Here is a 25,336-nt window from a genome sequence, read left to right as displayed (position 1 = left end):
AACACCCCCCCCCCCCCCCCTCACAAACTCAAATTGCCAAGACAAAATTAATTACACATTGTTTGTTTAAAATAAACGTCAAATTTTAGTAAAATAGACAAATAAAAGTGATCGAAGAGAGTAATTAATCACACTTGAAAATTAAAAATACATCAATTATGTAGACACACTCATAAGTAGAGTAGACATTCAATGAAGAGAAAATATATTTTAAGAATATAAACAAAGATAAAGTACTCAAAATTTCTCCTAGTTAATTCTTTATTCATTTCAGTTCGTTAGTCTTGATTTGAATTGACATGGAAAGATAATTTTTTTTAAAAAAAATTGTGATCTTAAATTAAAGATATAAGTGTATGTTATCTATAATAAGAAAAAAATCTGGCTCCAGGTAGCGAAAGGGAGTAGCAAAAGAGAAATTTGTTAGGAGTGAAGACCAAGATTTCCTTGGTCCTCCTAAGGAGTAAGGACCAACAACATACTTGGATATTAATTGTCCATTCAAAAAATATCAATCATCCAATTTAGAAATCAAATGTTTCACCTTTTGAAGCTTCAGTGGCATTCGTCTGCTGCTAGAGGCGCAGAATAGACCAGCTGAAGATGGAAGAGTGAACACGTTGTCGGGCCTAGCAACCTAACATCTCTATTTTCTTCAAATCAAGGACATAATTTGAGAGATGACTCTACTTCTTATAGATCTCGAAAACCTTTGTGTCCCTTTACTCTAATTCGAAATATGTCTCTTCTTTCTATTCAAATTCCTCTCCATTCATTCCTCGATCCGCTTGTAAATTCTTGGTGTAGTACTCACTCGTAAATGATTGGTGTAACAATTTTTCACTAATCAGGTGTGATTAGTCTCATCCGTATAAGAATTAGGAATTCCTTTTCCAACTCGTCCGGGCGACTGGACCTAATCAAGTTAGAAAGACTTTGATAACTCAAGATTCATATTAAGAAAAAGAGGGAAACAAAAGGGAGGAAAAAAGGGGTAGGTCAAATATACTTGAATATCATTTCATCTTTATGATTTTAAATATATCATGTGGAAACTGAAAAGTATATAAAACATTTTTATTTTTGAGATAGGTATTATAGATAATTTGAAACGGAGTAGTAATCTTGCATTAAATAGCATATAATTATTGTGATGGTAGTAAAACAGACATCTCTGTACCATTATAGGGCCGGTGAAACCTAAGACGACACGTGTCAAGCAAAGAGATGAGTAGTACATTGTTCATCCCGTACAACGGCAGCGTACAGCACCTAATTTTCTAAGCAGCGTTTATTATACACGTGTTCTCTTCCTTTTTAACGCCGGAAATCCCTCCACCTTTTCCTTTTTCTCCGTTCAAACGAAATCTCTACGTATAGCCGTAGAAATATACGTATAATATAGATTGCAATTTTTCACCATCAACGGATTCGATTCGGAACCCTAGCTAGATTTTGGGATCCTACACTTATAGATAGAGATATATAATCTACTCTTACTTGTACTCTGTGTAAATAATTTATTTCTAGGGGAAGCAATGGGAGCGGTGACATCGTCGATGGCAGCAAAGTTTGCGTTTTTTCCGCCGAATCCGCCATCGTATGGAGTAGTGGTGGAAGAATCGACGGGGAAATTGAAGTTGACTGAAGTCGCGGCGAAGGAAAACGTTGACATATTGAAGCTACCGACGAAGAAGGGAACGGAGATTGTCGCGGTGTATATTAGGAATCCGGCGGCGATGCTGACCGTACTTTACTCGCACGGCAACGCGGCTGATCTAGGGCAGATGTACGAGTTGTTTATTGAACTCAGTCACCTTCTCCGGGTCAATTTGATGGGGTATATTTTCCCCTGCTCCTTGTAGTAGTAGACTAGTATTACTTTTTTTTTTTTTTTAACTCTAATTATTTAAGTTTTTTTGCTTTTTCCTTTTTGGGGTGAAAAGTAGATGTCTTGCTGTCGGATGAGAATGATGCAGTGACTTTTTTGTTTCAATAGTAGAATCCTATACATCAAGGAGGGTTAGTTTAGAAGATTTATTTATATGTCTGGCACTTTTAATAAATACAGTTGATGCAACTTCAGATTCAGTGATAAAATAGTGCTTGCATCAGAAACATAGTAAGCCTCATAGACCCATTGAGAATTTTTTTTCTAACAGCATAATTGAAGTTGAAATACTCTCTATTCCATCTTATGTGATTAGACTCTCAGATTAAGACATTGCATGGTTAAAAAGTTTGTTTGTGTGAGAAAAACTCCCATCAAAGTTTTACATTCGGAAGTTATTTTATTTCCTGAAAGTTGTAAGAGTTGCATGTGAATAAAATGGTATCAAATGGTTTGGGACGAAGGAGCATTATTCTTGATGCTTTTCTGTATCTTCTTTCATATGAATAGAAGACCAGTTGAGAACTTGTTTCCTGCGGCACAGCTTAAGTTGAAATGATACACTGATGAAAGCTAGGATTAATTTTCCAGTCAGATCTGGGGAAATGAGAAGTACTGTCGAAAAACTTGATTCTTTATGGTAAGAGATAATCATTTCTTACATCTGGACTACGCGGACTGTAGAAGTAACACTTTACCTTGCTCATGTATAGTCTTGGAAATCCTTTCAGCTCTTTTTGGAACTTTTATGATCTCCAAAGAGTGAGATCTATCTAATTGAGATCTTGTGTTCGCATCCTTTCATTCCTTTTTATCCAATTGCATAAATTATGTCTGAATGAACTTGGAGGAAAAGATTACCCTGAGTTGGGAAAAACTTGCTTATTCTCGTCCTCTTGAACAGCTAGTGAAAAAAATTGATTTTGAACCCCGTTCCTTTCTTCTGGCAGATATGACTATTCAGGATATGGGCGGTCCACCGGCAAGGTATTAAAAATTTCTTTTGAAAATTAATTAGGGTTGAGGTTTGTTGAGTTTGAAGTGTTAAACTGTTATATTCTTAATTTCCTATAGCCTAGTGAGCAGAATACTTATGCCGACATAGAAGCTGCATATAGATGTCTTGAAGAGACATATGGGGTGAAAGAGGAAGATGTCATACTATATGGACAGTCAGTTGGTAGTGGACCCACACTGGATCTGGCATCGCGATTGTCAAGATTGAGGGCAGTGGTTCTTCACAGCCCAATACTCTCTGGACTTCGTGTGATGTATGCAGTGAAGCGGACATATTGGTTTGACATATATAAGGTTAGCTTTATATTTCTAGCAGTTTGTGAAGCTGATTTGAAGGACTGGAGTTCATTGTGTAATTGGTTGCTTCTTTATGGTGCAGAATATTGACAAAATACCATTGGTTGAATGTCCTGTCCTCATTATTCACGTGAGTATTCAATTTTCTTTTTCAATCCTCAACATTTACTACTACAGCTATAGTGATAAAACAGAGTGTTGCCAATAATTATAGAATAATTTACTGGTTAACTGTGATCTTTGGATATAAAATGGGGTCATTGGGATTGTGCATATTGGGGTATATAAAATCTTTTTTGCTTGATTGTGTTTACGGAGGAACCTGAATAGAGGTTGGACTAAAATCTGATGTTCTTGGCAATTCTGCCTTCAGATTTCTCCAATTGAGCCTCCACTTACGAGTCTCTACGAGCCTACTCCACCCCTGCCCCTGAAAATATTCACCATTTCTTTTTTTCTCTTGGGATAAGTTTTGAGTTTTAGAATATTTATAACTTATTTCTTAATAGAATTTTCTATCGTAAGGTCGAACCTTTCAATTCGTTGGGTTATTGATACTCCCTCCTCCATCCTATCTTGGTTGACCTTTCTATTTAGTCTATCCCATCAATATGACCTCTTTTCCTTAAATTGCATAAGTCCACCACATCAAATAGAAAAATGATCAAAATAGTCCTTTATGTATAGGGTTGAATTATCTTGATCCTTGATATATTTCATCATATCCAAATAGTCCTTAACGTATACTAAAAGAGTATCATTTTGATCCTAGTCCTAAAAACTAACAGAAAAAATAAAAAAACTAGTTAAGTTTAAACTTGTTAAACTTAACTGTGGGTCCCACACTTGGTGAACCCTTCTTCCTCCATCATCTTTTTCTGCCATTTCTTCTCCTTCTTCTTCTTTGTGTTGCCATTTCGTTTACAATTTCTACTGCCAAAAATCTTCTCATACTTGCAAAAGTTTCTTTAAAATTTAATTGAACATTTGTAAGATTTTTATTTTCTATCTCTGTGTTCAATTTTTACCCTTTTATTTTAAAAATAGAATGAAAAAACAATGCTTGAAAAACTTACTGTTTTTAAAAAAGTTAAAACGAAAAGATAGCTATATCCCCCATAGATCACTTTAATAAGAGAGAATAAATAGTTACAACTTAAAAAGAGTTTATTTATGGCAATCTCCTCGGAGGGAAAATAGAGACTTTTATCCAATTTACTTAGTTCCCGTTTGTTTTGGTAATCTTGATTTTCTTCTTCTTATTATGTATGTAAATAGAATTTTTAGAGGGAGACGAGAAATGGGTGTAGTGTATATGGAGCATGACCTCAAATGGTGAAAGAAAAAAGTTAATGAAAAGGGTGTGCTTGTGGTAATGGTGAAAGAGCAGATTGAGGAAGAAGGGTCTCAATTCCAAGGGACCCACTGTTAAAGTTAACAGATTTTTTAATCTTTTTGGTTAGTTTTAGGGCTAAGAACTAAAATGATCATGATTTTATATACATTAAGGACTATTTATATAAGATGATATATATAGAGGACCAAAATAATTTAACCCTTGTACTTTAAAGACCATTTTGATCATTTTCTCTCAAATAGAATGTTACATCTTCCTTTAGTTTAATTGTATCTACATCTTTATTCCCTTTTTACATCTTCCAGCCATTTTGTTAAAAGGTGTCTCAGCAGACTTTTTCCTCTAGAGATTTATGCAAGTTGATGCCAAATAGGACAGGGAAATATGAGTAATTTTCCTTTCTAAGGCTAAGGTGATTCCATACCTGTCATATTTTATAATCACAAATTCGTTGTTTGAAAAAAAAAAAAAACGGTGAAAAAGAATTTTTTTTCTATAGAACTGTAATAGTATTATTTTATCTGGATGTACCTTCTTTAGAGATCAAACTATTCTTTTCTAGTTACATTATAATGGTAACTCTTGGATTCAGAATTGCTAGCTGGTATCTGATATGTACTTTTTCTGGGAGTTTCCAGGGCACTGCAGATGATGTAGTTGATTGCTCCCATGGCAAACAACTTTTTGAGCTATCTAAGCAGAAATATGAGCCTTTGTGGGTCAAAACTGGTAACCATTGTGATTTGGAGCTCTTCCCGGAGTACATAATACATCTGAAGAAATTCATATCAGCTATTGAGAAATCAACTAGTTTTAGAAATGTATCTGCACTTTGCATGAACCAAATAGATAAACCTCGAAGCAGTACAGATTGTAGACCCCGGCCAAGCACAGATCAGAGGGAGAAATCTAGGCTAAGCACAGAGAAGATAGAGCCTAGAACAAGCACAGATCAAAGAGATAAATCTAGAGCTAGCATAGACCGCAAGGAAAAGTCGAGCAAGAGTGTGGATCTCTCAGATAAGGCAAATGATAATACAGAACAATCAGAGAAAGCTAGAAAAAGCATTGATCGGTTAGATTACCACTGTCTAAGAGTTCTTCAGTTTATTTATTTTCATCTCTTTTACCGCTATGTTAATTCAGAATAGCCTGATCTTGTATAAAATGCGATAACTGTCATGTCTGATGGATGCTATTGGTGGCAGCTTTGGCAATATGATGAGATCTGCCGTATTGTGCAATATTGATTGCTTCAAGCCCGTGGGAGCAAATGTCTGAATGTCTGATGAAGGTTAGTCTAAAAGGGTAGTCTTTACCACCTTCGGCTTTTGAGCAGTTGGTTGTTTATTTGGCTTTAATGATGTCATCTTTGATTCTTACCTTGTCCATACAATACGAGCTAGGTTTAAAAAGGCTAATCGTGTATGCAATATGTTCCTTAAAAACTAAGGATTTTTTTTTCTTTCTTATGATTGATTTGCTTCATCATTTTGGAGTCTTTATGTCTATTTCCTAGTACTACATGGTTAGCCATTTGGTCAATGTTTGAAGTCCTTGTGCAGGTTTATTCACCTCAAATAACTGTATATACTCCTATTTGTAATCTGTGGCTCTCTGTTTGAGTTCTTGATTGCTTAATTTACTTATCATCAACAAAAAGAAATCTGTTGATTGCCTGAATTCTGAGGTTAACTTTCGCATGTAACTGTAATGCATGAGTGTATGTTGCATTTTTTTTGTTCTGGAAACAATTCCATATATTTGATCCCCGAAATAGGTCGTGTTTGTGTCGTCTGAAGTTTGGTGCCTGCTGCTGAAACCTCCAAAGAATCACTAAAATTAAGTGCAATTGAGGTTCTTGTAGTTGCTATGTGTTTCTTTTCAGCATTGTGCAGTATAATGTTACCACAAAAGCTGTTTGTTTATCAGAAAATTTTCCAAAATACTTGTTGAAATAAGTCATTCATATAAAACCTTTACAGCTTAGAACCTCAGGAGTAATTTCTAGTGATTAGACAATAAGCTGCAGAAATGGCAGAAAGGATCTACTTTGTTGTTTAGGGATGGATTTGGCCTTTTACTTGGAAGGACACAGTTTGCACTGCTTTGCTGGTAGCGTTTCATGGAGATCCCACATCTACTCGTTTAAGCTCCCTTATGATGAGCTGGTGTGAATAAAAAGTAAACTATATTTTGGTCGATTGTAGAATGTAATGCTTGATTTATCCTTTTGTAATTTATTTTATTGGAGACGTAAGTGATTTTCATTTCAAATTCTCATTTTTTCATTGACGGACCAGAAAAAACCTAAATGTTTTGTTAGTATCGTTTTGTCGAACTCTTACACTTACAGTTATACGATTGCTTTCAGATAGCAGTTTCCAAGAATGTACGTGCTCCCGAGCTCAACTGAACATTCCAATGCAAACACTGTTTGTAGATACCACGGCGAACCAAAATGGGCTTAGCATGATAGTTATCACACGGGATCCCACAATTTGGATGAATTTTAGGTTAATAACCAGGAAAAAGTGTGGTGGGGTTTCTCCCGTTGGGTTTCGTGATTATATGACCCATTACAAAATGTTCCTTTTTAGTTTTATGACCCATTTCACAGGAGATCTATTAATTATGTTGAAGACATAGGAAATACAGTGCTATAAAGTACAATAGGTCTTTGTGGTCATTCTCTTTAATTCAAATTGTAACTGGTTATTTATATCATTTCCTCTCCCGTGCCTGTACCAAATGGGAAATGTTATGCTTCCATACCCTGAAGATATGTTGCCTGAACTACCGAAGCGAACCGAATCTTTTGTTGTGGATTCATGAGGCCTCTAATCCTGATAGAACACCCCAGGTTTGAGCTTGGTTTTGGAGTAATCATAGTTGTGTCATCTTCCCTCCTTCGACACTCTTTATCATATAAACACTTGGGCTGACTAGTTTAAAAAATATGTACAAAGTGTATGTTGTTTACAAGGGTAATAAATAAGATATCATGAGTAACTTTAACCCCTTTTATATCGTTTGTTAATTAAAACAGATGAAAAGTTCTCGGTAGAATCGGATGAAAGTGAAGTCGACAAAGATAATGAGAGTTTTTTTTTGTTAAAATTAAGTTTCAGTAGTTTGTTCGATCTATTATAATTATTTTTCGGTTAAACTTCAGAAATGCACAGCCGTAATAGTGACTAATTAATCTAATGTTTCAGTTTATGTTTGCTTTGTAAATAGAAGTCCTCAAATTTTCAGCTGTTTTGACAATTTTTTGAAAAAGTTTTTCTAAATATGTGAAAAAAAAGACACTATGCAATTGTAGTTATTAGTTGATTTTGTTGAAGGTAGAATTAATTTCAAAATAAATTAATACCTCATGTACTTATATTCAAAGGTCGGTAAATTAGTCCACGTTCATGACTATAATTTTGAAATAACTTTTTCGGCTAATTAAAAATTGTAACTAACATTTTTTTTCTACATGCATTTAATTCCACACAAGAAGTGGGTAAATTATTCCGCATCCATAACTATAATTTTAAAAGTATTTGCGAATTAAAAATTAATATTTCTACATGCATTTAATAAGAAAAGTTAAATATTAGTATTTTAAATGAATTATACCACTCTCACTCCCAAAACGCATTAATAAAAGGGAAAATTGTGCCTAATGGCAAATTATTAATTTAAAATAAATAATATAACTATTGTTTCATTTATTTCCTTTGAGTAGCTACAGTTTCGCATATCTTGCTATTGACGGGTCTCACGAATTTGTATAAGTAAATAAAAAAAATGAAAGTTATTCTTTTTATACAATTCACTTCATCTCCTTTCTCTCTAACATACCCTTCAATTTCTCCTAAATTCTCTCCACAAAATTAGTTTGAATTTCAAATCTTCACCAACTACGCTCTCAATCGTGACTTCAAAAATTTCAGATTCCGCCAAAACCTGTCTAAATCGATTTTTTTTTCAATTTTTCAAATTCAAGTTTGAAAATGACCCAATTAGAATGGGTGAAATTAACACAAAGTCAAATACAAAAGGCGAATCTAGTTCAACAAAGAAGAGGAAAGCAAAAGCAATTGATTCGATCAGCGATCAATCAAAATTATCTGAAGACATTGTCCCTGGCTTAGTGGAATCGGATGGATCTGAAGAAGTTAAAAGTATATGTATAAACAATAATTATTGAGTTCTATTTTATGATTGTATAATAATCCCTTTTGTATATATATATGTAGTAATACTTTCTCAGATTTATTATGTTTATTTGTTTGTTTTTACAGATTTGTATAATTTTTTTGATTATTTGTTTGTATACACCATTATCATGCATATGAATTTCCTTTATACAATTATATGTTGTATAAAAATCAATTGTATATATATAGCATTTGTTTGTATATAATTTGTTGTTTGTATATGTGTTATTGTTATATATAACAAGACTTGTCTGTATAATTTCTTTAAGTATATATGTGGTATTTTTGTTTATATACAATTACTATGTTTTAGTTTGTTTATACAGATTCTATACATTTTGCACAGAAGACACTTTATATACAAGTAGCAGTAGATATTAGCATTTGTTTGTATATAATTTGTTGTTTGTATATTTTCCATAGTTATACATAACAATACATATCTGTATAATCTCTTTATGTATATGTAGTAATTTTGTTTATAAACAATTACTATGTTTTAGTTTGTTTATACGGATACAATGGAGTCCTAACTAATGAAGAAGTCGTAGAAGGAAAGAAATCCTATTAAAATATAATGTGCGTGAGTTTAGCGATTTCTTTTTCTTTTTTTTTGTAACAGAAATTAGCGCAATTTTCTTTATTTATTTTTTAAAATCAAATTGTATATAAATTGGCAAGATTATCGAAATATACAGATCAAAAAATCACAACAAAAAAGAACATATACTTATACAAATTATAGCCAATCAATTTAATATACCGATTCCAAATATATTCTTATACAAAGTATATCTACATATACAAATTACAGCCATATACAAATATTCAATTGACAAGCCTAACATAATAGACATATACTTATACATATTGTATATAATATACAAACTAAATTATCACAACAAAACACGAACCTGCACTGAATTAATATGCAAGTTCACAAAAATTGAACCACAAAATATAAGATTATACATAATAGACTAAATCATATATAGATTCCACGTATATACATATACAAAGAGTATATGTATATATAAACTACAACTACAAATAAATATATAATTGACAAGCATAACATAAAAGACTTATACATATACAAATTGTACACAATATACAAACTAAACTATCAGAACTAAGGACGAATCGACACTGTATATATATACAATTTCATTGTTCATTCATAGATTCAAATTAACGACAACAAATATACAAATCAGAACAAACAACATAGATTACTATCATAATATACAATTCTGTAAATTAATGACTTTCAAAAAACAAATCCTCTTTCAAAAATGAAGGATAAACAACAATATATTCCACAACATTATAGAATCACAATTTTTTGCAGAAATAAACGGATGATCTTACTCGAATTCGAACAATACTTTCAAAAATGAAGGATACAAGCACGAATTTTTGCATAATTCAACGGATGATCTGACTCGAATTCGAACAATGATTGCGACTATATGAGTTAGAATCTATTACATCTAAAAAAATACAATTCGAATTGTTCATTCAATTGATGAATGTTTAAAAGCAAAAATGAGTTTCAATACACGAAGAACACCAATTTTGATCTGAAAAAAGTAAAATCAAAGCATTTTTCGGCATGAAATACATTTTAGCTCCTCTTGTTATCTCTAAAATTGATTTGATCTCGATTGCTTGAAGAGAATCACCAAAGCTTGATCGATGTGATTTACCCAGTTACCATGGAGTCGTTACTAATGAAGAAGTCGTAGAAGGAAAGAGATTTTTTTGCGTTAGTTTAGCGATTGTCTTCTTTTTTTGTAACAGAATTTATAGCTTTTTATTAAATTTATTTAAAAAATAAAATTGTATATAGTTTCGAATGAATCCTGAAATATACAAATTAATATCTCCATAGCAAACATAAAATTTAAGCGCAATTATGCCAACTATAGCTATAGCATACGAATAAGATTTTTATCTTTGCTATATCTAAAATTATCTCTTAATAAAAAGCCCAAATAATGGTTTTTCTTTTTGTTTTCTTAATTAAAAATTAGAGAAAAAAATTCGTCAAAAATTCTGGGATACTTACACGTGTCCCTTGGTCGGGTCTAGCTCGTAAAAAAGCAGATGAAGTTACAAAAAAAGTGTGTATAAATAGTAGAGGGCATAGACTCCATTAGCCACAACGGACCCAAGATTTAAGGAGGGTTTATAAAGTCGGTTTGCTGTTAGCCCACCCACCTCCTTCGTACAAATATCCAGTTTCCCTATTTTCTTGTGTACTTTACACTTCGGAGTTATACAGTCTCATGAATATCTGCATTTTTCTTGATCCTTCATCTTGCTTCTCTTCTATTTATCTGTTTCTTCATTACAACTCTATTTCTTTCACAAAAAATCTTGAACAATTTGATGTCCTGCACTAAAACCCCCATTTCCCTAACTATCAAATTCAACCAATTCACTAATTTAGAAACAAACCCATATCAGAATTCCCCTATTATGTGGCGAAACATAGTCAAACAGTTCTCTTCAAGAACCCCACAAAAGATTCTTCTTACCTCAAAGAATCGTACTTATAGTTTTCTTGGATTCGGCCAAGATTCTGTTTTCAAGGATAAAAGAATATTAAGATCCTTTATCCCTGTTTCTTGTTCAAATAGTGGATTTCTTGAAATGGGGTTTCAGAATCTTGGTGAATTTGATGAGTTCTTGAGGAGACCCTTATTGTGTGCTATGAAAAGTCAAGTGAGTAACAATGATATTTGTCGAAAGAGCTATGCTAGTGTAGCTGAGGCTGTTGCAGTATCTTCCACTGATGCGGAGGAAGATGTGTCTGTGGTTGGTGAAGTTCAAGAATTGTTAACAGAATTGAAGAAAGAAGAGAAAAAACAGTTTACTTTTAGGCGGAGGAATCAAAGGTTGTTGACTAGTGGTATTGACCGCAGGAAGTATCCAGCGCTTAAGAGGAGGCAAGTCAAGATAGAGACACAGGCATGGGAACTAGCTGCAAAGGAGTACAGGGAGCTTTTGTTTGATATGTGTGAGCAGAAATTAGCACCCAATTTGCCATATGTGAAGTCATTGTTTTTGGGGTGGTTTGAGCCTTTGCGCGATAAGATAGCTCAAGAGCAGGAATTATGTATCCAAGGGAAGTCTAAAGCAGCTTATTCAAAATATTTTCATCTGTTACCTGCGGATATGATGGCGGTTATCACTATGCATAAGTTGATGGGATTGTTGATGACAGGGGGTGAACATGGTAATGCAAGAGTGGTACAAGCTGCGCTTACTATTGGTGATGCAATTGAGCAGGAGGTTGGTTATCCTGGAATTTTATGTGTGTGATCTAGAGAACACTATTTTTAAGCATCAAACTTGCTGCATTATGAACTTTCTCTTAAGTTTTTCTTCTGTGTTATTCAGCTCCTCTTCTATAAGTGTTGTGATGGAGCAATAGAGTGTCTGGTAGAATATCACTTGTGAAGTCTGTACAGATAAATGGTGGAAAAATTGTGTGTCAGCATATTAGAGACCAACTGTACAATACTTAGAACTATCAATAGTGGACATTGGACAATGATACACATGCAGAACTGACAAAGCTAGAAGTGTAGAAGTGAAGGAAGCACTACTGACCTGGGACATCTTGATTGACACTTTAAGCGTTTGTACTTCTAATTAGTTGTCCATGAAAACAGCTAAGTTGTAGTTGACAACAAATGCTTTCCCAATGGAATCATTTGACATTTAACCTAAATTCTATGCAACTAGTGTTTTAATTATGATGATATAGGGAAGAAAGAAAAAGTCAGTGCAACCACTTTGAATATTATGGTCTAGAAATTGCCTTGTTGACACTGTCAATGTAGTTCCAGGTAAAAATAGAATGTGAAACTTCACCTGCTTTGGCTGTAGATTCTAAAGTTTGAATATCAGAAAATGAACTGCAAGTTTTTGAAAACAAAGACTAGTCATAGACTCACTAACTGCACAACATGACATACTTTAGCCTCGCAATTTGCACAAGATGTTCAACTATTGCAGTGATGTAAGGTAGTTTAACTAACTATGGCTTGATGGGTTTAACTGTACCAGTATGTAGTTTCTATACAGGGGCGTATTTAGAGGGGGTGCCGTGGGTTCACGTGAACCCATGCTCCCTTCTCTAGATCATATATAATAGTGTTATATTTTTAAAAAATATTTAAATATAGATGTGTGAACCCACGTTTAAAGTATCATATAATAATACAATAATGATTGAGTGCACCTCTCTAAGTAAGGATAAAAATTTAAGTCTTATATCTATCTTGTCCTTTTGAGTAACACCTCCCCAAGTGGTTATCGTTATACTTTTGACGTTTCAACTAATTTTTCTTTGTTTTTTTTCCTTTAATCTTTCAAAATTTTCAAGTGCCTTACATTGGAAGTTCCTAAAAAACTTTGCACTATAAGATTTTTATATAATTAAATCAAATGTGTATATTAAAATTTAAAACTAATAGTATTATATATTTTGGACCTATAATTTTTAAAATTTAATGGTTCATATTAAGAACCTAAAAGTCAAACTTATCAAATTTATATTTAAGATGCATTTTTTTCGTATTCGTGCACCCATCTTGACGAATTCCTGGATACGCCTCTGTTTCTATAGCTTACAAGAATATTAAAAAATGTTTGTGTGTTAGATCTAATTTAACTGATAAATTAAACTGTACTGTCAACATCTTATATGTTATACAAGATAGTTTCCAAGCATGTTGGAACTGAGTGTATTCGGTGTTATGTTGGCTATCCCGTGACAAACCTTATTTTGGTTTACCCTGTGTCAAGTTTCAAGAAATGGTGGGGAGAAATGTTTGAAAAGCACAGAGACTTCCATTTGATAGTACCTGGAGCTGATCATGCACTTCCTCATGCACCAGGTTAGAATACACAAATTTTTAGAGAAAACAGAGAAGCATAAAGCAGAGAAAGATAGGAAAATGGAAGATGGAGAACATGCCACTCTAGAACAAAAGAAACTACACAAGAAAGTCACTAGTCTAATGAAAAAACAGAAGTTACGTGCAGTGAACCAGATAGTGAGAAGTCAAGACGATTCAAAGCCCTGGGGCCAAGATGCTAAAGCAAAGGTTGGGCTTACCCTCGTTGATGTTGAAACTTCAAAAAAATTCTATGTATGATTTGTTGAACTTTGACAGTACTTTTTCTTCTACCAGGTTGGAAGCCGTTTAATTGAGTTCCTTCTACAGACAGCTTATATACAGTCTCCTGCTGATCAGTTAGCAGTTGATCCACCTGACATTCGACCTGCCTTTATACACAGTACTAGAACTGTAGCCAAAGAAACAAAGTACTTTTCATTCCCTTCACGTCAATATTTTTAAAATTTAATTGTGACTACCAATTGATGATATTCTTTTAGAAAAAACAATTGATGATAATTGTGGGATTATTCCCTCACAGGAGTGCGAGCAGAAGATATGGTGTTATCCAATGTGACGAACTGGTTTTCAAAGGACTTGAAAGAACGGTAAGTAATTTTTTGCCTCTTTGGGAGATATATGTTATTTAAAAACTTCTTTTGTTGATCAGCTAGCCTTGTTTTATTGAGCTACCAGATATGAGAACTATCCTCAGTGGTTTGTTTACTTTTGTCCTGCAAGCAGGCCAGACACATGGTGATACCTTACATGCCAATGTTGGTGCCTCCTGTGAAGTGGACAGGGTATAGTAATTTTTAGTCTGTTCATATTCTGTTTTTCCATTCCCTTTCCTATTTCTTTCACTTATGCATATACTATATATATATATATATATATATATACTGTATATATTTATGTATCTATATCTTGTTTTTCCTTACAAGAAAATGTGTCTACATCTTGTTTTTTCTGTCTACAGTTATGACAAGGGTGGACACCTCTATCTGCCTTCGTATGTCATGCGGACACATGGAGCAAGACAACAACGTGAAGCAGTAAAGAGAGCCTCCCGGAACCAGTTGCGACCAGTTTTTGAGGTTCATTTGCCAATGATTTATCCAATCTTAAATCTTGATATCACGTGTTTCCTTTGTTTGCTCACCTCATGGAACTTGAGACATGTGTTCTTTTTAAATGTATCTAGGCTCTTGATACTCTGGGAAGTACCAAATGGAGGATAAACAAAAGGGTACTTTCTGTTGTTGATAGAATATGGGCTGGTGGTGGTCGTCTGGCTGATTTGGTGGACCGTGATGATGTTAGCTGCTCTATACTTTAACTATTTTATTGAGATGCAAAAGCTACTTTCTTTTTCATTGTTAAGTAAATGAATTTCATAAGCTGTGTAAAATGGTTTATGTGGAACTGGCGATCACTGTAATATTTCTGTTTTTTGCAGGCCCCTTTGCCAGAAGAACCAGATACGGAAGATGAGGCAGTATGCACAAAGTGGAGGTGGAAAGTAAAATCTGTCAAGAAAGAGAACAGAGAAAGGCACTCACAACGATGTGACATCGAGCTGAAACTTGCTGTAGGTTCCAGTTGCTTCTCTTTTTTATGTTTTACTAAACTTCCAATAACATCTGGAAACATATATAGAAAATCTTATTCGGGCACAGTTGCAATCATGGCTCATATATTTCTGTATCTGTTACATTTCTTCCTGAGGTTTTCTTCTCCATGATTGAACAGGTAGCGCATAGAATGAAAGATGAAGAAGGTTTCTTCTACCCGCACAACGTTGATTTCCGAGGTCGGGCATACCCCATGCATCCACATTTAAACCATCTTGGTTCTGATATCTGTCGGGGTGTCCTGGAGTTTGCAGCAGGTCGTCCTCTTGGAGAGTCAGGTTTGCGCTGGTTGAAGATACACCTTGCAAATTTATTTGCTGGTGGTGTGGATAAATTATCTCTTGATGGTAGAATAGCTTTTACTGAAAGTCACTTGGATGATATATTTGATTCTGCGGACAAACCGCTCGAAGGAAGGCGCTGGTGGTTGAATGCAGAGGATCCCTTTCAGTGCCTGGCTGTATGCATTAATCTTAGTGAAGCTGTCAGAAGCTCATCCCCAGAGACAGTTATTTCTCATATTCCTGTACACCAGGCAAGTTTCACTATTATTGAGGCCTGCACATTTAATTTGTCTGTTGGTGTTTTGGAGAGAAAGAAACCTTAGATGCCTTGAGGAAAAATTCAACACTTTACACAAGAGCAAGTCAAATTGTGTAATGTGTTTTCCGTTCTGGTGTAAGGAAGCGAGTATCCTAAAATAATGCAGAATCTATGCTTGAATTTCTAGGAACCCTACAAAGAATAGGCTAGGGATGCTTTTGAAGCTCTATCTTTGCTTCGGATAACCTTTGTACAGATTACTTCCTTAATGCTATGTTGATAATGTATTACCAACAACTACATACCAGTCTAATCACACAAGTGGGGACTGGGGAGGTTCGGATGTACACAGACCTTTCTCCTACTTTTGTGGGGCAGAGAGTCTGTTTCCGATAGACCCAATGTATTACCATTTCTCAAAAAAGAACGAAAAACATTGTCTTTTGATGTTTGACTCAAACTGAGAGTATATCTGCACCTTTATTTATAAGCCATTGCTACGTGTTATGAAAATCATGTCAGTATGATTAGAAGGCAGCACAAAGTCTTATGTGGAGATCATTGATATATTTGGATTTTATTAATTTAGTTTTGACAAAATTTGCAATGGTTTAAGAAAGGCTTTATATATACCTTTCTCGCCAATTGATGGGGCATGTATTTCAAACAGTTTCTTGGGGTTTGAATTCCATAATAAACTGCATATTTTGAACAAGCTGGCTGATTTCGTTAGTTGCTTCCAGACTAATGAAAAAGTTCAAACAAAAGGAATTCTCTTTTTGGTCTTATCGCAGAGTCATTTAATATAAGTTGGTGAAAGTTGACAATTCATTTCATGTAGACTACAGGAGTTGGGCTAGAACTCAGTTACACCTGACAGCTATTCATGTCTCAAACTAACTGTTGTTCGAGAAATGTTATTTGATATAATTTTCAACTAATGAGACCATTTGCTGCCTAAGTACATTATCTTTTTTGATTGAACTTCTCTGTAATATTTTGAGTTTGTGTGTAAAATTTTGTATCTTTCTGTTGTAATTTTCAGGATGGTTCCTGCAATGGTTTACAACATTATGCTGCCCTTGGAAGAGATAAGGTAATAAAAAGCACGACGTTAAACATTAGTGTTTGATTACAATGAATCTGATATGCATTCCCCCTTTCCACCCAATTGACATGTTTTAACTTGCTTGAATTAATATTAAAGCCTAGACCACCACCATTTTCTTCTTCCATCCTGCTCGCTACTTCCTCCTTTGGGGTTCAGAATCTTATGTGGTTCAGTTACAATTTGTAAACAAATGCATGTTTGGAGTGTCTCCATCAGTTAACACTATTCCATTCTTTCTTATCTTATCAATCAAGCATAAAGAGTTCATTTTCCTTCTGTGTGAGATAAGCCAAACAAATGATTTATTACTTTTCTATTTTGTTATCTATAATAATCTCTGGATCTACTTAATCAACTCTTCTATTGAAATTCATCGGTTCAGTTGGGAGCTGCTGCAGTCAATTTGGTTGCTGGAGAAAAACCTGCTGATGTTTACTCTGGCATAGCAGCTAGGTGAGTTTTTTTAATCCTTTTTCCTGTTAATGGACTAAGAGGCCTTGAGGTGCTGCTATTCTCTCTCTTGACCTCTACTTGCATGTGAAGCAAACAATTTTCCCACGGTAGCAACTATAGTACCAACACTTGGTCATTAGCATTTGACAAACCACTGGCCAGCTTCAGACTAGAACATTAGGAGTGGATGCAGGTCGATCTTTCCTGCCATAACAAAGCTTTCCGTAGTTTCTACTATTCATGCTTGGAGAACAAACTGTATTGGAATAGAAAGAAAATTGTATCTATGGTAATTTATGCTTTACTTTATTGCTTGCTATGATCTTTTAAGGAGGATAAAAGAGTGCAGCACGTGAAAGGTCACACTTTAATTAAACAATGAACCCATGGGCCACAGACATACCCAACATGACATGATTTGGCTTCAAAATTTTGCTGCTGCTCTGCATCTAATTGTGTAAAGACAAAACATGGAGTCCTTTACTAAACTTTATGGAATGATGAATATCATTAAATTAGTTATGGAGTTCTCGACCTATCGATCTGTGAGCTCTGCGAAATGTCACGAAAATTTTCGGAGATCCCATGTTGTGCTCATATGAAAATCTTAAAGGAGATGAAAATAAGCTTGTTCATAATGTGCAAGGGAAAATTGGTTGATATCTAAGTGTTGGACGAGGCATTAATTCATACTTTGTGGGATCTTTATCACTGCTGAATTAGAACTAGAAGCTCTTTCTTTTTGAAGATTTTGTACTCACTTTGGGGTTATCACAGGTTCAAACGCTTATAGCTTCAGAGTTTTTCCCTTAACTGTCAAAAGAAGCATTGAGTTGGAATATTTTTCATCTCAACACTTCTGGCTAATTAAGTTTAAACCCTTGGAAGTTAGTATTGAGGAATAAGACATAGTGAACAATATTTTGATGTGGCTATTTTTCAGAGTCCTTGATATTATGAATAGAGATGCACAAAGAGATCCTGCAGAATTTCCAGATGCTGTTCGTGCAAGGGTTTTAGTTAATCAGGTATTATGCTGATCACCTTGTTAAGGCCACAGCCAACAGCGTACTCCCCTTTTCTGAACTTGTTGGTAGTTTGGGATAAATGGTTTGACAGATAGAGTTTTGGTGTGCCACCTGAAAGAGAATTGTTGCTTCTGATATCATGAGCTTTATGTGTTGCAGTTGCTTGATGATAAGGCAACTAAATCACTCAGGTTCGATTTATGGCTTGTCATACAGGTTGACAGGAAGTTGGTGAAGCAGACAGTGATGACATCAGTCTATGGGGTCACTTACATTGGGGCTCGTGATCAAATAAAGAGGAGGTTAAAGGAGCGTGGTGCAATTGCTGATGATTCTGAGCTATTTGGTGCTGCTAGCTATGCCGCAAAAGTAAGGGCAAGATGGAGTACCATATGTTGATAATCTTTCGATAGGTGTTCTATATGTTAACATATTGAAACATGATAAATGGGTTTTATTATAATTGATATTCCTTTGGTAGCTGCTTCTAGGCCCAACTGTCATCAGTTGAGAATCAGCTCTTCAATTGCTTAAAACAAAAGAACAGAACTGCTGCTTCTGGTGGCAGCTGTAGCTGGTTTCTGCTTGCTTGGAAGTGACTGTCAATTTGTGTGTGTTCGCACCCATAAATAGCCCACTTGTCACATGCTTTGTTATTGTTACTTTCTCTAAATGTAATCGATGTATCGTATCACATGAAGTTCTATAAGAAGACATCACCAATGTGATGATGCTTATAGAGTGCTGACTAACTTGGCCAATAAATAAACTCCCATTACATCATATAATGAAGCTCTTATGTTGGTCAATAATCAGCACCTTTTGACGCATTGATTTGCCGATTCCATCATATGTAATTAAGTTCTTATCTTGGTCAATGACCAGCATCTTTTGACGCATTGATTAGGTCACATTAACTGCATTGGGGGAGATGTTTGAAGCTGCACGCAGCATCATGACTTGGCTTGCCGAATGTGCTAAGGTATGCCTAATTGCTTACTTTGTCACCATTGAAATGTGTTGCAAGTTCAATCCCTCTCTGTTTAGGTCAAAGAGCAGTTTAATGTTGCTACACTATGGTGTCAACTACCGGACTGTTCTACTCTTATACAAGCTCTTAAGTGTGTAATAACTCTTCAGTGGTCATCTTTTAGTTGATCTTAGTCAAAATTGCTTTGTAAATTCGCTCAACCCTGTTTTTCTACTTCTGTTTCTAATGATGTTAAAGCTATCAATATGGACATGTATGTCTGTGATTATATGTTCCTGTTGTTATTGACACATGATGGTAAAGATTTTAATTGGCTGAAGGGTTTTTTCCCTGGTTGATTGGACCGTTGAGATAGTTGAGGAAAAGTTTGGTATACAAGTGGTACACAAAAGTGGTAGAACCTACGTTTTCCACAAGTGGGACCTTGTGGGTACTCCAAAGTCCAATTATCTCTACCTCCATGAGGTAGTGGTATAGCACCAATTATCCACTTCCATTTTTCACCGTGTAAATGCACCAATTATCTCTACCTCCACGAGGTAGTGGTAAGCTCTGCGTATATTCTACCCTCCCCAGACCTCATTTGTGGGATTTCACTGGGTATGTTGTTGTTGTAAATGAACCCTTAGTTTCCAGGCACGTGAAGAAGCATACCTTGCTCGGAGCTATGGGGATCCAAATAGTGAGGCGCGGAAATGTTGCTTCTTCTCTTTGCGAGAAGCCCGTAGTAAAAAGATCTCACTGAGAAAGCTCCACTCCCCTGCATTCTTTTGCTGTCGGTGTAATAATATGTTAGTACAGCAGCTCCAGCATTCTCTGGAACTCTTGCATCTCCCAGTTTTGCAAATTCGTTCTTCTTGACACTCAAATCGCACATGATTCTTTGGGGATGGATATTAATTAGAGTGTGATAGCTTATTTGAATCCGCTCTTCATCAAAAAAAAAACAAAAAAAAACAAACTTGAATTTTGTAGATGAGACTAGTCCTATCAGCTATTTTTGGTAGTATGGCCCTTCATAAGCATATATGTATTTTGATTAATTACTTTGAGCCTTCAGAAGCTGAGCACACCTAATCTTTGCCATAATGCACCAGCTATTACACTAGAAGGGATGTCTGTATAATTTTGTTCAACTTGAGCGTACAAGAAATTCTTTCTTATCTGTTGTTTCTTGTGTTCCCTACTTTTTGTTTTTGTAAGTGGTGGTGGGAGGGGAGGGGAGGCGCGCCAGGTCAGTCATGGTTGATTCTTTGTTCTGAGTTTTCTCTGATTCTGCCATGAGTCATTTTAAGATCGGTCATAGATTTTCCATCTGATGACAGTTGAAAAAAAAAAGATTTTCCATCTGAAGCAGGCTTATCAAATTATACAAGAACTATGTTTATTCAATGATTAAAAAAAAATTGAGATTGATATTTTGCAGAAATATTTGATCAGGTGATAAAAGTGCATTAGAATTTGTTCTGCTGAAGTTTATCTTCATTGACCTCTAAATTTCAACAGATAATTGCTTCTGAAAATGAACCAGTCAGATGGACAACTCCTCTTGGGCTTCCAGTTGTTCAGCCTTACCGCAAAATTGGAAGACATTTTGTGAGTGTTACTATTTGTCCATTTTTGGTCCCCATGCTATTATAAACTACTCAAGAGTCATTACATCTCTATTTGGCAAATCTTGTTGCAGATTAAGACTTCTCTCCAAATTTTGACTTTGCAACGGGAAACAGAAAAGGTATTTTTCTTGTTTTTGCCCTCATGCTTTATGTTATCTAATACTCTGTTCTTCTATATCAACGAGGTGGGAACTAACGGGGATACAAATGAATGCTCATTTTTCACTTTCATTTACATATTCTTCTTCAAATGTTTCCTCTTTGAGACTCAACTTGGCAAACCTCCAGAAGAAAATTGCTTATATTTCTATGTCCTTTGCAGGTAATGGTCAAGAGGCAAAGGACAGCTTTTCCGCCAAATTTCATTCACTCCCTTGATGGTTCACATATGATGATGACTGCAGTTGCATGCAGAAGGGCAGGCTTAAATTTTGCAGGTTCCTTAGTTCTCTTTTTTTGCCCCCACTTTGCGCGGGTTCTGTGGAAAGAAAACAATTGAACATTTTCTGCTACAGGTGTTCATGACTCGTATTGGACGCATGCGTGCGATGTTGATAAGTTGAACAGGATATTGAGAGAAAAGTTTGTAGAGCTTTATGAAACGCCAATTCTAGAGAAAGTAAGTATCCTCATTATCGGAGAAGTAGAATATATCATATTATCAATTTCAGTGTTTCTTATACTTAAGAATCTACACTCCGCCTTTCAAACAAGAATGTCAGGAAGCATTAAAACGTTTTAAAAAAAATAATATTGCCCGGCTTCCTTTGACCATTGGAAGAAATAATCTGTTTGGAAAATGATTGCCGCTCTTCCTTGTTATCAAACAGAGCTGATGAAGTTGAACGAGAATGACTAATTTATTCATTCAAAAATAATCCAAATATTTCTTGGCTTCTTTCTTTTTCCTTCTGAAGTAGTTACAAGAATGAAACCTGTCCCGTTGATCAAAGGACTGAAGCCATTCACTAAAATTAGTTTAACGCGTTTGATGTGTCAAAATCTGAAAATGTTACTTGATTGTCCACTCATATTTGTTTCTTTCCATCTTTTCGCAGTTGTTGGAGAGCTTCCAAGTTTCCTATCCTACACTGTCATTCCCCCCTTTGCCTGAACGTGGGGACTTTGATTTGAGAGATGTCATAGAATCTCCCTATTTCTTCAATTGATTAGGTTCACGTGTAGCCTCACACCCCTTTAAGTACTAAGCTGGGCAGTGCCTTCTTGGGTTTCAAATGCCATAATGGTAAGACGATGAAAAGTTTGTTCTTACTACATAGGATCCAGTGAGATGCAGATTCTGCTGTATGATGTATAAAAACATGATTAGCGTCTTGCATCCTGGATTCTCTGGTTCTTTTCTCGATCGTTTAGCCTGCACTCTCTAGTGCAGCTGGGATAGAAATTTCCAGCTGAAGCCTGTATGCGATGAGAATTCAGATTCACCAACCTGTTTCTAACAGATTATGGAGGATATGTGATGGTGCCTCGTAATTTAGTCATGGTCGAAGAAAGCTTGTGAATAAATATAGACGATCATTCTGGGGTCTAATTTCTACTGCAGAAGCATTGAGGTGCAAGGATACAAATGATTTCCAGGCTGTTTTCCTTTATGCAAAGGATACAATTCTTTGTATTTTCAAATTGTAAATAGTATCGGTTTGTGCTATAACCACCATTATGAGAGAACATGGATATGATAGAGTGACATTTGCAAGCTTTGAGGCATGCGTGTATAGTAGTTGAGACAACAGTATTGTCACAAGATCTTCTGGTGGTGAATCTTCTGTATTAACAAAATCTGTTTATATCTTCTGTATATATGCTGACAATGTCTCTTTTATCTAAGAGTTGTCTTGATCAATCTTGCGATGTCATTCAGTGCCAGTGAGAGTTCATAACAATCAAGAACAACCCCTTTCCTTACAGTAGTCTTCAGAAAATTTATGTTGAGGTGCTTCAAACTTCAAAGCAGTAAAACTCTGACAGAAGAGTAAGCCTTTGCCTTAGAAAGTATCATCATTTCCTTACAGACTTTTCAGTTTGACTTTGCTCTTGTTTGCTCATAGATTTTGAAGTTTGAAACCTTGAGTTTTTGAAGTTGTGCTTGGACATGTATTTTACTTGAATTTTTTTTGAAGTTCCCTGAAAAAAATTGGTCAGACAGTTTTTTGAAACTTGAATTTTTTTTTTTTAGATAACGATCAAATGCTCTAGATCCCCAAGTCTCCATGGTCGTTCTTTTTAACATTTTTTTAATGTAATGTTATTAGTCACCCTTGTACTTTCCTTTATGGCCAAACTATGGCTTAATTTAGGCAATAATTTTTTTTTATCTAAAGGTGAGTCATGAAGAGACTTTGCATATAATTGCAAGCAAATGGTGATTTATGGCTATGCTTTTTCTGGTCTGTTAATTCAAAAAAACTACTTAACCATGGTTAGAGATATTCAGGCTACATTGGTGCATGTATTTTTTTTTTCTTTCATATTTTCAAGACTTGAATCTGATAACGTTTGATTAAAAATTGGAGAAATTTCAATCATTTCACCACATTCTCGATGGTGTAATCCACAAATGCTTACTTTTTAATATCCTGCAAGCATTGTACTTGCACAAACTTATAAAGCTGGAACTCTCTCTATTGTTCAATGAATACAACCAATTAATCCCATCCCTGACCCACCCTCAGCCCCAATCAAAAGAGAAAATTGCAAAACTTCAAGTGCATTATTGAAACTAGGAATTAATTAAAAAATGTATCACGGACTGAGCTAGTGATATATTATGAATTCAGTGTTAAAAGAACTTTTAAGATGGAATCTATTAAATTCAATTCTTGAATCGGCTTCTCTAGTATGAAACTCCAAGTATAAAGACAAAAGAGAAGAAAAGTAACATAAAGTGGGAAGACTAGTGGCAACTCAAAACAATCACAGGATATAGCTAGTGTTTGGCGATGAAATTTGATCAGATTTTCAAAATTTGAATTTCAAATAGTTTTTTAGAGAAATTTCACTTTCACCCACGAAACTTAAAATTTTCTCAAGTAAAATGCATGTCCAGACGCAATTTCATGTTTCAAAAATTACAACTTTAAAAACTCAAATTTTTTAAATTTTAACTTCAAAATCTATGACCAAACATGACTTTTGTACTGAGTGAGGCACTTTATTAGTTAGTTGGATGGTGAAGATATATTGTTGAAGTCCATTTATATTTTGGAAGTTGATGTACATATATTGTTGGTGGTGGGCAAATTAAAGCAAATTGAAAGCTGGAAATTGTGTACCTCTAAAAAGGGCATGTGAAAGCACATGGTGAAGGGTATGCTATCACTTTCATTGTTTTCATTTGCACATGCTGATGTGAGATAATTGAGATAACTTCCTCACTCCAACTTGTTTCCTCTTAAATTATTTAGTACTTGTCACCACTCTGTTTATCACAATCGCTGCTACATATTTTGCCTAAACTTCGGTTATATATTACTGAAGTTCAGTCATTTTTATCAAGTCTAAAGTTTAGTTTTATCAAGTCTAACCGATATCGCATATCTAAAGCGAGTACATGTGAATTATTTTTTAAAAAACTGAATAGATATATGAAAATGTTGAAATAGGATACCTCACACGGGGTGATTTAATTGGTGCAATAGGTGTCGGGTGGTATCCCATAAGGAATGTTAGGGATCGATTCTATTGGAAAATATATATGCACAGCGGAAGCATACCATATCATACTACTTACATGATTAATAGATAACCAATACCGTTTATGCTAGAACACATAAACTTGCTAAAATTTAATTCGATAAATACCTCTTGAAGCGTGAGCAGATACCTTCAAGTGAATTCCCAAGATAGACAGCAACTATGATCTTCTACAGTGATCCCAAGTTCACATCCGAACTCTCTCGATACTTGGGTGGGCAAATATTGAATAGAACCTTCAATTTTTTTCTAGGTTAGGAGAATTTCTATTTATAGAGATTTCTTCTCAATCCAAAAAGGAGAAGAAAACCCAGTTTTCTTGAAAAAACAAGAAACACACGCCTAACTCCTTTTTCTTTTTTTTAATATGGGCACTGTAGGGACCACCGAATTAATTACTGAGGCTTCCTATTATGGAAATAATTCCAAATAATTAATTTAAATTATTCTTACCATAATAAATTACAAAATCATTCCACTAGAAATTCGTAATTGCACTCCTCTATTTATATTTCGTAATTCCCCATTAAACACTTATGTAATTCCCCATGTTAAGA

General features: G+C 34.8%; 2 protein-coding genes across 3 annotated transcripts; both read left to right on the top strand.

The window, feature by feature from the left end:
- The first annotated feature begins 1,191 nt into the window (after positions 1-1,191).
- On the top strand, positions 1,192-7,332 carry LOC102596926 (alpha/beta hydrolase domain-containing protein 17B-like). Of its 2 annotated transcripts, none has more exons than XM_006338259.2 (7): positions 1,192-1,840; positions 2,842-2,878; positions 2,966-3,202; positions 3,288-3,335; positions 5,201-5,637; positions 5,771-5,856; positions 6,937-7,332. In XM_006338259.2, the coding sequence occupies exons 1-6, from the start codon at positions 1,539-1,541 to the stop codon at positions 5,841-5,843; spliced, it is 1,134 nt and encodes a 377-aa protein (XP_006338321.1). In that variant the 5' UTR covers positions 1,192-1,538; the 3' UTR covers positions 5,844-5,856; positions 6,937-7,332. The 2 variants fall into 2 exon arrangements, with proteins under 2 accessions (XP_006338321.1, XP_006338322.1); XM_006338260.2 differs by lacking the exon at positions 6,937-7,332 and adding an exon at positions 6,548-6,906.
- A 3,602-nt stretch (positions 7,333-10,934) lies between these two features.
- On the top strand, positions 10,935-22,929 carry LOC102596586 (DNA-directed RNA polymerase 2, chloroplastic/mitochondrial). Its single transcript, XM_006338258.2, has 19 exons — positions 10,935-12,073; positions 13,687-13,896; positions 13,984-14,117; positions 14,231-14,297; positions 14,434-14,492; positions 14,669-14,786; positions 14,894-15,007; positions 15,149-15,280; positions 15,442-15,858; positions 16,912-16,962; positions 17,360-17,430; positions 18,374-18,458; positions 18,675-18,827; positions 19,366-19,440; positions 20,956-21,045; positions 21,137-21,184; positions 21,388-21,502; positions 21,581-21,684; positions 22,124-22,929. Exons 1-19 carry the CDS (start codon positions 11,168-11,170, stop codon positions 22,232-22,234), a joined length of 3,060 nt encoding a protein of 1,019 aa, XP_006338320.1. The 5' UTR covers positions 10,935-11,167; the 3' UTR covers positions 22,235-22,929.
- Positions 22,930-25,336: the final 2,407 nt, after the last annotated feature.

Source organism: Solanum tuberosum, unplaced genomic scaffold (assembly GCF_000226075.1).
Source record: "Solanum tuberosum cultivar DM 1-3 516 R44 unplaced genomic scaffold, SolTub_3.0 scf00004, whole genome shotgun sequence".
In the NCBI taxonomy this organism is placed as follows: Eukaryota; Viridiplantae; Streptophyta; class Magnoliopsida; order Solanales; family Solanaceae; genus Solanum; species Solanum tuberosum.
The sequence above is the reverse complement of the archived record's forward strand: the minus strand, read 5'-3'. Positions and strand labels throughout refer to the sequence as shown.

Excerpts from the sequence above, each read along its gene's own strand:
- LOC102596926 (XM_006338259.2), top strand. The coding sequence starts at position 1,539 with ATGGGAGCGGTGACATCGTCGATGGCAGCAAAGTTTGCGTTTTTTCCG. Across the intron at positions 1,841-2,841 it reads CTCCGGGTCAATTTGATGGG|ATATGACTATTCAGGATATG; the intron begins GTATATTTTCCC and ends TTCTTCTGGCAG. Across the intron at positions 3,336-5,200 it reads GTCCTGTCCTCATTATTCAC|GGCACTGCAGATGATGTAGT; the intron begins GTGAGTATTCAA and ends GGGAGTTTCCAG.
- LOC102596586 (XM_006338258.2), top strand. The coding sequence starts at position 11,168 with ATGTCCTGCACTAAAACCCCCATTTCCCTAACTATCAAATTCAACCAA. Across the intron at positions 14,298-14,433 it reads TCAAAGGACTTGAAAGAACG|GCCAGACACATGGTGATACC; the intron begins GTAAGTAATTTT and ends TCCTGCAAGCAG. Across the intron at positions 21,046-21,136 it reads GCAAAATTGGAAGACATTTT|ATTAAGACTTCTCTCCAAAT; the intron begins GTGAGTGTTACT and ends ATCTTGTTGCAG.